At 41.0% G+C, this 12,748-nt stretch overlaps 1 protein-coding gene and 1 long non-coding RNA gene across 2 annotated transcripts in view; one reads left to right on the top strand and one right to left on the bottom strand.

Annotated features, from left to right (window-relative positions):
* ENPP6 (ectonucleotide pyrophosphatase/phosphodiesterase 6) overlaps window positions 1–12,748 on the bottom strand; it is a 187,487-nt gene that overhangs the window by 46,678 nt on the left and 128,061 nt on the right. The window contains exons 4-5 of the mRNA XM_069096385.1: window positions 4,433–4,574; window positions 2,513–2,692 (exon numbers count right to left, since the gene is read on the bottom strand). Coding sequence (XP_068952486.1) covers window positions 2,513–2,692; window positions 4,433–4,574 — 322 coding nt within the window. The remainder of the gene's footprint in view (window positions 1–2,512; window positions 2,693–4,432; window positions 4,575–12,748) is intronic.
* Window positions 1,299–10,924, top strand: LOC138167479 (uncharacterized). Its single transcript, XR_011169893.1, has 4 exons — window positions 1,299–1,503; window positions 8,875–9,008; window positions 9,427–9,545; window positions 10,345–10,924. It is a non-coding gene; the product is annotated as an uncharacterized lncRNA (long non-coding RNA).

Below are 12,748 nucleotides of genomic sequence, written 5' to 3'. Positions count from 1 at the left end.
AGGAGGAGGAGGAGGAGGAGGAGGAGGAGGAGAAGGAGAAGGAGAAGAAGGAGAAGAAGAAGAAGAAGAAGAAGAAGAAGAAGAAGAAGAAGAAGAAGAAGAAGAAGAAGGAGAAGGAGGAGGAGGAGGAGGAGGAGGAGAAGAAGGAGAAGAAGAAGAAAAAGAAGAAGAAGAATGAGGAGGATGAGGACAAGGAGGAGAAATACTTATATGGTGCTTTGAAGTTTGCAAAAAGCTTTACAAATTTTATCTCCTTTGATCCTCACAACAACTCTGAGAGGTAGGTAGGAAATGGAATCAGGTAGAAGTGAAGTGATTTGTCCAGGGTCACACAGCTTATGAGTGATTGAGACTGAGTTTGAACTGAGGTCTTCCTAATTTCTGCTCCCATGCTTCGCTGTTCACACATCCCACTGTGCACCCCAGGTCCATAAGGATCAGTTAGAAAACTGAGGAGTATTTAAAGAAGAGAAGACTGGAGAGTGGGTTAGTGGGTGTGGGTTGGGGTGGACTGGAACTGTCACTGGAAGGGTAATTAGGTGTCTTCTACTTGTCCTCCAGAAAGCAGAAGTAGGAGCAATGGGAGAAATGTCGGAGAGATAACTTGATTCAATATGAAGAAAAGCTTCCTAATAATTACAACTATCCCAAAGTGGAATAGATCGCTACCTTGGAAGGTAGTGGGTTCCCCCTCACTGGTGGACTTCAAGCATAGTCTGGATGACCATTGGCCAAGAGTGTGATGGAGGAGATTCCTCTACAGTTTAGATGAGATGGCCTTTATGGTCTCTTCCATATCTGAGTTTCAGGAATTCTATGTGGTTATCCCAAAATATCCCATTGGTGGCTGCAATGATTATACCAGTCTGTTTTCTATACATGGAAATGTCCCAAGACTGGCAGCTGTAGTACATGAGCAGGGTAAGACTCATAGGGGAAGCCAATGGTGCATTGGTCCATTTGTAGATGTGTAGGTAATCAGTCCAATAATCCAATGCAGTTGTGATCACATCAGTGTGATTACTTACTTCCTCCACCAAAAGGGATCACAATCTATGCCTGCCCACTCTCAGTGATACCTATTCCTCTTGTCCCTTAAATCTGCCTTCTTTCCATTCTCTGAGACCAGATGGAGCAAACAGAATATCCATCAGTTATTATTTGGTCCCATCATGATTGTAGGCCATTCTTTTCTATATTGTTTGTCCTTCATTTTCAAGGAGGACCAATATCATCATGGGTGATGTCTTGATTTGCATGTGAATTGGATTTAAGTGAAGCAAAATTGTACAAAGTCATCTACCTGAGTCATCGAAATCTCGTTGCAGGACAGAAGTCAAGATGACTGGCAATGGCCCCAAGATACAGTGGATGACCTTGGTGACTTTGATATCTGACCAAGCTCAAAGCACTCCATAGTACCTGCTTCAACCATTTCCACGTCCATTGGAACAAATTGTTCTCATCTGTCCATTCTGCAAAGGAACTTTTCACTTGCCTTAGGTAGGCATCCCCCTAATTCACCAATGGGTTTGATGCGCAATGGTTACCCTTTACATGGTTTAGCCTGTCTGTTGAGAGAGTTTACCTGGGCGTGTCTGCTGTACATGCTACAGCTTGTTGGAGCCACAGGTGAGAGTTGGGTGCCAGGTGGACACCAAAGTTCCTCCAATGACATCCTTTATACCATTTTATAAATGAGATCGCAAAACTCTAAAATGCCTTTCTCTGGTTGGGGGGACCATTATTCAACTGCTGACATAAAATTAGTTAGCCATGTGAGTGAGTCCATTCTTTCTAATTATTTTTAAACCAGCTAAAATAAGTGGATTGATAAGAGAAGCAGAGCATTACAGAATTGTAGACAGCAACTCCTTCAGGAAACAATTTGTGTGTCGAGCCCACAGAATCATAGGATCTCAAAATTCAGAGAGACCTCAGGGGTGATTTGGTTTCATCCATACCTGAACAGGGATCCCTTCTACAGTATTATGGACAAGGGATTATCCAAGCACTGACCTCTCAATATCACCTCCCATGGCAGCCCATTCTATTTTGGGATGGCTGTAATTGTAAGGAAGTTTTTCTTCATATTCAATCAAAATTTGTCTCCAACTTCCATCCATCGCTTCTAGTTCTGTCCTTTCCAAACCCAAAAAGTCTGATCTGTTTTTCATATCACTGCATTAACCTACTTTCCATGCCTCCTTTCTGCCTTGCTCAAATCTTTTCTTCTCTAAGCAGAATATCCCGACTTCCTATAGTGATCCCCACAAAAAAAAGGGCGGGTTTGCCTATTGTAGACCAGTAGTGAGTAAAGCATGAAGCTAAGTCAAAAGCCTCCTCTTTGTCATCCAGATAGCCATGCAATTTGAAGGCTAATCCCTGGCAATATAACCCACCTATGTCCATCTGCCCCCAAATACTTTGCTATCAGAAATTATGAGAGTTAAGTAGAGAAAGAGAATCCTTCTGCAACCTTTCCTCCTGCCACCAATACAATACTTCTTGCCTCGGAATGTTTCCCAGGCACTGGCCAAAGGCTCACAACGGGACCTCGGTCCTTCATTTGCAGCAGATCAGTCAGGTTGATGTGTTCCTTCAGCTCAATCACTTTGTCCATCCAGAAAATGTCGGTCATTCCATGATCCGAGAAGAGAATGGTATTTATGCCATCTTGCAGCCCCCTCTCCTGTTGAATTAATGGAAACAATGATTAGAATAAGAAGAGAAAGACCTTCTCCCTCCTTGAAATTCTGTAAGATTTTTTTTGGAACTGCAAATTAAAAGAGAAAGGGCCATTTCTCTTAATTTTGACTTTTGCGGTCTATTGATTTGCAGGACACATAGAATAAATTGTTTCTTCTAAAAGGTTTTCTAAACTATAAGTTCTGGGCCATTACTAGTCTATGTCAGGCATTTTCTCCAAAAAAATAAAATAAAACAAAAACAACCAAACAAGGTCACCTGTTGATTCACAGATCAAAATCACTTGACGGTAGCACTCTGACATGTATAATACGGAAGCACAGATCTGAAGCCAATCAATTACTTTGAACAAGTGGTTCTCAAGGTGTGGTCCAAGGACCCTCAGAGGTTCCTAAGATGCTTTCAGGGATTCTGAGAGGTCAGAATTATTTTCACAATAATGCTAAAACATTTTAATTTCTAAAATAGTAAATACTGATAGATATAACCTGCATAAAATCTTTGGGGTCCTCAATCCTATTTAAGAGTATAAAATGAGCACAACTAACATGGAAATATGTTTTACATGACTACACATGTATAACCTGTATCAAATTGCTTGCCTTCTCAATCACAGGGGAGTGAGGGAAGGGGAGGAAGAGAGGGAATTTGGAATCAACATTTTTAAAAAAATGGATTGTTAACATTTTACATGTAATTGGAAAAAATAGAATATTTAAAAATTTTTTTAAAATAAATAAAAATCTCCATGTGGTGTACTGGCCGGGGAGGGGGGTGGAGGGGAGGAGTATAAAATGATCTTTAGAGCAAAAAGTTTGAGAAGCTTTTCCTGATCCTGCTTAATGCTAGCACTGTTCCTCTATTGATTATCTCCTATTTATCCAACATATGTATATGTATGCACAGAGATATGAGCACATATATGTATACATGCACACAAGTGTACACACATGCACGCACAAATATACATGTACACGTGTACATAAACATGCATTGTACATGGTTGTTTGCTCATTAGACTGTGAGCCTGGATGCTGTCTTTTGCCCTTTTTAAAAATATCCCCAGCACTTAGCACGGCTCCTGGTACATATTTAATAAATGCTTATTGACTGGCTTATTTAAATAATTTTGGCTTAGTGCTTTTTTTTCTTTTCAAAAACCTTTGAAATATCTCTTATCATGTCAAAGACCTTTGACATATCTCAACAAACTCGTGAGGCAGGATATGCAGACATCATTATCCCTGATTTATAGTTGCAGGAATGAGGCATATGTGAGGGGTGTAAGTCGGCTGTTCCAAAGGCACAAAGTTAGTGAATGATGGAGTTGGGAAGAGATGCCATGTCTATTGATTCCCAGTTCCGTGAGCTTCCCACTAGACTAGACCAACCCGGTTGCCCATAGTGGGATGGATGCTGGAGAATAACATAGCTCAAAAGCATGTCAATATTGTGGCCATGACCAGATATCAACAGACTTTTACTTCCTGGAGCTTCTTCCTTTGAATGAAGGAAAGAAAACCATCAAAGGTCCAGCTGAGAGATAGCATGCAACCCACCAGCCTGCACATGCTAGCTTTGGTTGCCTTAACACTTACCTCGTAGGGGGCTAATAACGAAAGGGACTGTGTTGAAGGAGTGGGGCATTCAAGAAGACAAAAGAAAGAGTAAGGAGAGAGAGGCAGGACAGCTGACACACATTTTTTTCCTTGCTTTAGGTCACCTGGATCCACTTGAGCATATGTTGTAGGACGGTATCCGCAGCTCTAAGGGCATTTTTCCTCTGAGTCGATGAAGGACCATAATGATGTCCTTCTACATCAATGCGTTCATAATAGATAGCAGCCAGATCTGTTTTGCCACTCCTGGAGTTGCAACAGAAAGAGAAAGGTGAAGCCCCTATGTATTCAATTACTTTATCCTTTATTTCTTTCAGGTGGACTAGTGCCTTCAAATATCTGTTAAAGTTTTTGGATGCCTTAGCTTGGTGTGGAGGGCATTCTGGGTCCTCACTAGTTAAGCTAATGGAGCACAGTCTCTGGCACAGTTTGCCAAACTGAAAATTTTCCAGTATGGACCCAGTGACAAACTGTCATCAGAGAACTGCCCAGCTAGCTAAGGCAGTAGGAGCTCAGCAAGAGAGGGGTGGGTCACAGCAATTTATGAAGCTCTCTCCTGAGGCATTAATAGTTGAGATCTGAGGAGGGAAAAAGTTGCTGACAGCAGTGAATCATAGCTATTTTAAAAATAAATACTGCTAAAATATATTCTGTAGGATAAAGTTAAAAATGATAACTTAAATCATACTACCCACCTCCAGATAGAGAGATGAGGGAATCAGAGTGCAGATTAAGACATTTCTTTTTTTGGACATGGCCAATTTAAGAATTTGTTTTGCTTGACTATACATTTTTGTGGTAAGCTTTGTTTTTCTTGCTTTCTTAATGCGGTTGGGGGGGGGAAGTGGGAGTGAGAGAAGGTAACCCTGAAAATAAAATAAATCTAAATTAAAAAAAAGATACCTTCAAATGAATTGGATAGAGTACTGGACATGGAGGCTGCAAAATGCCTTAATTAAAATTAGGCTTCAGATACTTACTAGCTGTATGACCCTGGGCAAGTCACTTAACCTCTAGCTGCCTCAATTTCCTCAACTGTAAAGTGGATATAATAATAGCACCTACCTCTGAGAGTTTTTGTGAGAATCAAATGAGATAATGTTGTTAAAGTGCTTAGCACAGTAGCCGGCATGTAGTAGGCACTTAATAAATGCTTATTCTCGACCTCAGCACCCCCCACTTCCTTACTCAAGGTCCCTCTCTTTATCCAGTCCACTATATTGGAAGCTACCTCTGAGGCATCGGTTTCCTCCATTGTAAATAAAGGGACTGGAGTCAATGGCCTCGGAGGTCCCAAGTGTATAAACTCAGGACCCTCAAAATGCTAAATGAGAAGGTGAACCCTAAATGAGGGGATCGGACTTGGGAACCTCTCATTCCTTTCTAGCTCAACAACTATGACCATATGATCTCTGCAGTTCAGAAAATCTCAACGTGCAAGCAGCTACTTCTAATCTGCTACTAATTCCTGGACTTTAAGGGACAGGGCTGGGGTCGGGGTGAGGGTAGGATCTCTGAGTTAACCGTTAGGAAGCTTTTGAATTGCACGGGTTAATTTCTCTCAAACTGTTCTCCACAACTTTGGAGTTATCTGGAGAACGAACTGGGAATGGACAATAAATGTAGAGAGCAGACTCAGATACTTTGCTTTCCGTTGGTTCCCACTGGTTAAGTGCTAGGCCAGAAGCATCTGTAGGGCATGTCGTGGAGCCTGGCTACCAGCACCTGGGAAGTCACTCCAAGCTGTACAGGGTTCCAGCTGGAAGTCAGGGCTGAGCTAAGCTGGGCAGAACCACCTGGGGCCTCCATCTACACCTGGAATGTTCAGACTCAGCAATACCAGAGCTGCTACCAGGGGTTTCTAACTCTGGCCTGAAACTGTTGATTGTATAAGCCCAGAAGCTAAAGGAAAGAAGATGAAATAAGCAGAGGGCCTCCTCATCTTCACCATCTTCCCCTGAGGGCTATTTGCAGCTTCTTGCCTGAAAGGCTACCACTGGAAGCCAATGTGTGAGCCACAGTAAGGCACTCAGGCTTCACAGCAGCCTCTCTAGAACTTTCTGTCCCCTCCTGCCTCTATTTCTCACTCCTCCTGCTCCAAGATAATTCCTGCTTCTCTGTTCTTACCCCCCTCAGATTCAGACTCCTTTCCCTTGGCAGCTCCTCAAGACTTTGTTCACCCCCTTCCCACCCTTACTTTGTTACCCTTCCTTCTTCCTTCTTCACCACTTTATTTATCATTCCTGCTTTCTTGAATAGAATGTGGATAGAGGACAAACTATCCCAGTCTTTTCCCTCCCTCCAAATATTTTTCCATAGTATTTCCTTCCATAAGGTTGCTAGGGGACCCCCTATATGGGAACCAGACAGCTTAGATTCCCCAGGGCTAAGTGCCCTGATTTCAAATATTCTATCCCATTTGCACATCAGAAAAAAAAAAAAAGGTCCTTTGTCCAACCAAGTTTCCTGATTGTAGAGTCATAGATTTAGAGTACCTCTCCCTTCCCCCAGTCCAAAGGGCCCTCCTTTATAATTAAGAATAAGAGGAAGGAAAAATAATATAATATATAGAAAACTAATGTATGGAAAAAGTCAAACTTTATAGATAATGTTCCACACCCAAAGTCCCTAACCTTTACCAAGAAATTTGAGAGTTGTCTTCTCTTTTCTTCCTTAGTCATGGTAATTTGGAAGCATTTCTTTAAAGAATAATAGACAATCTGAATGCTGAGGAATTGAAATAACTGAAGGTAGCCCTGGAGAAGCTAGCTGCCTTCTCCCCCTCCCCCCACCTTTTATTTTGGTAGAGAGGTGGGAGACCATGAGTCCATGCTCAGTGCTGCATATCCTATCAGACAGCTAGTATATGACTTGATTTTGCTTAACTGTTTTCCCTTGTTACAAAATAAGGCTCATTTTGGTGGAGTAGTATCTGGAAATGAATTTAACATAAAAACAGAAAGGCTCAATAATACTCTTAAAAGTAAAACAAAATAAGGCTTATACATCGTTTTGCCAAAAGGTCTTCTGATGACTCCTCATGGCATGGAGGCACATCTATTCTAAAGCTTTGAGAGAGTCTACCAAGCTGCACAGCCTTTGAGTAGAGGGTCTGGGAATGAGCAGCATGGGTAATTATGTGGGAATGACATACCAAAGAGACTTGCCATTTGAGGACTAGTCAACATGTCATGAATTCTTTGACCACAACAACTCATTAAAATGTCTGCTGAGATAAGAAGGGGTTTAGATCCTTCCTCATTAGTGAACAGCCCCACCCCGACAAAACTAGGTGTTCTTGAAGTGTTGAAATATACTGTTTGGTGCCTCTAATAATAGGCATTTATGAAATTATTTGCAAAGGTTTTTCCCCATGGTAACATGGAAGTTGTGTCTAAAGTGAAAGCATATCTGTCCTCGGTCTAGATCGACAGCAGATGTCCAGAAAATCTTGAGTCAGTCAGTTGATCAATGATAAGTCAATCAATCAGCATTTAAGTTTCTACTATGTGCCAGGAACTGTTTGTGGCATGGGAGAAGTCAAAGACAACAGTCTCTGTCCTCTCCAAGTCTTACATTCTAGCAGAAAAGAAAATCTGCATATCAATCAGCAAGCATTTATTAAGCTCTTAATGTGTGCCAGGTACTGGTCTTGCTGCTCCTAAAGCGGGTCATTTCATCGGTGGTCCCCATACTTGGAGTGCTCTCCTTCCTCACTTATACCTTTCAGTTTCCCTGACATCAGTCAATCTGTCCTTCTGCCTGATTTCCCTTAATTCTAATGTCTTCCCTCTATAGTTTATCTCCAATTTATTGCGCGCGCACACACACACACACACACACACACGCGCGCGCGCGCACACACGCACACACATTTTATTTGTACACGGTTGTTTTCTTTTGTCTCCCCCATTAGACTGTGAACTCCTGGTCTTTCTCCTTTCTTTGTATCCCCAGCACTTGGAACATAGTAGGCACTTAATAAATGCTATTGCCTGACTATGGTAGCCTCTGGGTATACAACAACAACAAAAAAACAACAACCCCAAAACTAACCCTTGAACTCCACTTTCAAAAGAGCTACCACTTCATTAGGGGATATCACACATACTTATATAAATATCTTCTTCTTGTTCATTCATATCCAACTCTTTGTGGTTCCATTTGGGGTTTTCTTGGCAAATATAAAGGAGTGTTTTGCCATTCCTTCTTCTGTTCATTTTACAGATGAGGAAACTGAGGCAAACTGGATTAAGAGATTTGCCAGTCACACAGTTAGTAAGTGTCTGAGGCCAGATTTGAACTCAGGAAAATGAGTCTTCCTTATTGTAGTCCCAGAGCTCTATTCACTGTGCTACCTAGCTGTCCAAATAAACACATACAAAATGAAAATGCAAAGTATCTGTTTTTGAATCTTGGTACCTGAAGATAGCTAGGAAATGGCCCTAAGGGAGGAAGGAGAAGAAATGGGAGCAGAAATATCAACTCACCCCCATTTCATACAACGTCTGTTTTGTATTTGTAATATTCTATTCTTCTCTTCCAGTGATCGTGAACAACCAATCTATCAAAAACACTCATTAAGCACCTACTATGTGCCAGACATTGGAGATACAAAGAAAAAAATGGTACCCTCATAAAAAAAGATGCTAGATCTTCTTTGGGGAGGAGTGGCCAGAGGTGAGGTCAGAAGAGAAATTTAAGTGGTCATCTATTCTCAGACCTTGGGAGTTGTGATTTAAAATGGATATTTTTCCTTAGAAAAACTAAAGATTTTGTATTTTCAAATTGCCATTGATTAGAAATGAATATGAAGAGGGATGAAATCTTTTCTGGTGGTGCCCAGTTACCACTGCATCCCATGGAGGGAAGGGGTTTCCCATGCCATTGAGTATCCATGACTCAAGACCAGATCCACATAAGGAAGTTAGCAGAACTGGGGGTGGGGAAGGTTTAGATGGGAGGCCGGGGGAACAAAATAGCCTGATAGCAAAATGGTTCACTCCACAACTACCCAATTTCTTGAGAAGAAAAGTTCTTACATTGGTTTAGGCCATTTAAAACTCTTAGGCAATAGACAAACTTCCTATTCTTTCAGAAACCAACTGTGGGGAAAGCTGCATGAGAAATGAAAGTCATAGGATTTAAAGCTACAAGAGACCACAAAGTTTCCCTGCCCTGTCCTTTATCAGAAGAGGAAACTCAAGCCAAGAAAGGGTAAGTGACTTGCCCAAGGTCACATATGTCATAAAAGCAAGAGTTCAGTTTGAGCTACCTTTTTCTCTTCAGATTTTAAACATGTTAAGTGGAGTAGGAAGATGACCTACAACCCAGTCCTTAGAAGTATTGAGGTGTAGGGGTCCTGGGATCCGGAAATAGCAACACGAGGGTCTTGCCTGAATGAATTCGACCCAAGCCTTCTTTTAGCCAAAGAAAAATAAGGTTTGTTAAAACACCATCCACGAAAAAAAAAAAACACCATCCAAGAAAAATAAAAAAGCACCATCCAAGGTGGGTGTGATTCTAAAAATTCACTATATTGGCTAGACTCTTAAGGAATCTCAGCATTGGTGATGCTTGTATTGACAAGCAGGCTAGACTGAAGTTGAGCACTTTAATGGAAACAAGATGGATCTTATATACAGAAAGACTGTGGGAAGGTTCTAGGATTGGCCAAGTAGTCTGGCATGACTGGAAAAGCAAGAAGGCCTTGGCTTGTTAGTGCCTTTTGAAAGTATTGTTGGTTCCGGCCCTGCAGGTAATTGAAATTCATGATATGCAGGTGGGAGATACCCTATCAGAAGCATGTGTAGTGAATGCACTCAGCTAATGGCATTCCCACATGGGCTTCTCCTGACTGTGTTTGAGTAAGAAGACAAAGGCTGCTATAAGCCTCCTGGTGGGTACAGACCTCTTGTGCCTTTATTTCCCCAACCAGTCTGATGCCATGTTGCCTGTGAATACATGGCCTTTTTGTTTCTTTGATCTTTATTATGTCTATTCTTTCCTGCCTTAGGTGAAATGGAGAATACGGGGCTACAACTTTAGAAGTGTCTAAAGGTCAGGAAAGAGGGTCACCCAAAAGTCCAGGAGCAAGAGTTTGTGGTCCACCAACACAGCGACTGAGACCCAGCCCAGCAGAAGATTGACCCTGAAACCAAGATGCCAGGTCCTGCAAGAAGAGACTCAGCTATTGGCTTTGCTACATTCAGAAGTGAACTCATTAAATGAACATAGCAAGATATAGTTGTCCTTTCCACGTCATGAGGGTTGGGGTGCAGTACCCCCAAGAACTAGAACATTTTTTGACCCTCCCTTCATACCAGAAAAGAAATCGAATTATTATGGTATTAAAAGATAAAATATGATGATATTATACATTATTATACATAGATGTTATGCATTTCTGAGTTTCTAAGCTTTTTCTGTCATCTGTTGGCCTTCATCTGTGGCTTCCACAAAACTCCCCCCAAATTCCCATTTAACTTCTCATGTCAACCCGTGATGTACTGAAACTGTGATGGGGAAATTCATGATGTGGAAGGGATAACTGTAAATGCTTTGCAGAAATTGCTTTGTATTTGAGCCCACTCTTCCCAGAGACTGAGGAGGTTAGGGGAGAATGTACCCTGAGGTATTGGGAAGAAATGTCTTATAATTTAGGTTGTTTCCCCTAGTAAACGTCTGTTGTACAATCTAATTGATGTTAATTGGTTAAATGATGCTGGGACACTAATTAATGATATAAGGAAACTTCTAACTATAACTGGAGATTGATGTTAAGGAAAACACACCAGAGAGACAGTCCTAGAAGTCTGAGAGGGATGAGCGTCACCAGACTTATATTTGCTGCATCCTACTCTTTGTATGAGGAAAATGCATTCCTGTAATAGTCAGAGGTTCTAACTTGGCAGCATCTGTTCTATCAACAAAACTGGACAGTAAATTCAGAAATTTCCCATAAGCCATTTAGTTTTTCTGAATCTAAGTTTCCTTATCTGTATAATGGAGATAATAATACTTGGATTATCTACACTGTGGGGCTCAGAAGATCATAGAGCTAGCAATGGAAGGGATTACTTTAGAGATTAGCTAATCCAACTCTGACATTCTACAGATAAGGAAAGGAGGCGTAGGGAGGTTAATTGATTTGTCCTAGGTCACATAGGTAGTTAGCTGAAAGAAGCAGGATTTGAACCCAGGCTATTGAGAGGAAAGCACCATATACATATGAAATATATGATTATTCTAATATTTACAAATGTCCCGAGGACATACTTTTCAGTGACATTTTGCTGCCCTGACTCATGTTCTGGGGTGTACTGAATGATAGATCATAAAGGTAGGTAGTACAGTGTGGTGGAAAGAACACTTGATTTAAAAATCAGAGGACATGAGTTCAAATCCAAGTTTTGCCAGACCTTGGTTAAGTCACTTCCTTTCTCTGGGTCCCAGTTTCCTCATCATTGTGCTAGATGACCTCAAAAATCCTTTCCAGCTCTAAATCTATGGTGCTCTGAAACACCGGTTTCTATTTAAACAAAATTGTTCATCATTACATTTATAAATGAAAACTATTTGACCCCTCTCTGGATAAGCATTGTCACCCCACCCTCATCAACAAACTGCAATAGACATTATTTGGGTGTCGCTCACAGATGATATTGTCTTTATTCACACTTGCTAATGTGTGAGTGACTAATTCTAACTCTTTTTGGGTTTCTAGAGAACTGAGAGCAAGTGATAACAGAGGCCCACAAGTTAATGATTATGTGGTATAAACCCAGCCAGTGTATATGTCATATGAGATTCCCAGACATAATAGCAAACTTTCTGAATGTCTTTGTACCCATAAAACCTTGGGAAAGTCACTTATTGGACTTCAGGTTCCTCATCTATAAAATGAAGGGGTTTGATTAGATAGCCTCTGCGATACTTTACAATTCAAATGCTCTTATGATACCTTCAAAGCAGTGACTTTCCCTTGCCATGTTGAAATTGGCTACAAGGAATCAGTCCTCAGACATTTAACATACACACACACACACACACACACACACACATACACAAAACTAGCCGGGTGACCTTGGACAAGTCACTTAATCCCAAATGCCCTACCTTCCCCCTACCAAAAAAGCAAAAAAAAAAAAATTGTCTACAAGGAGACACAAGCTGCCTGACATTGTTCCCTTGGTCCTCATACCCCAGTTATTAGGCAAATAAAAATTTAACACTTCACAATTCCAATTGTGTTATTAGCCCCAAGCACATTTATACCCAGAGGGCAGACTTGGAGTAATAGATGGAAGTTATATAAAGTTACATACAGGTTCTATATATAGTTAAATATAGATTTAGACTCTATAGTCATAGAGATAGATAGATAGATAGATAGATAGATAGATAGATAGATAGATAGA

Source organism: Petaurus breviceps, unplaced genomic scaffold (genome assembly GCF_028583685.1).
Source record: "Petaurus breviceps papuanus isolate PSGF00001 unplaced genomic scaffold, PetGlider_PUasm1.0 126, whole genome shotgun sequence".
NCBI lineage: Eukaryota > Metazoa > Chordata > Mammalia > Diprotodontia > Petauridae > Petaurus > Petaurus breviceps.
The sequence above is the reverse complement of the archived record's forward strand: the minus strand, read 5'-3'. Positions and strand labels throughout refer to the sequence as shown.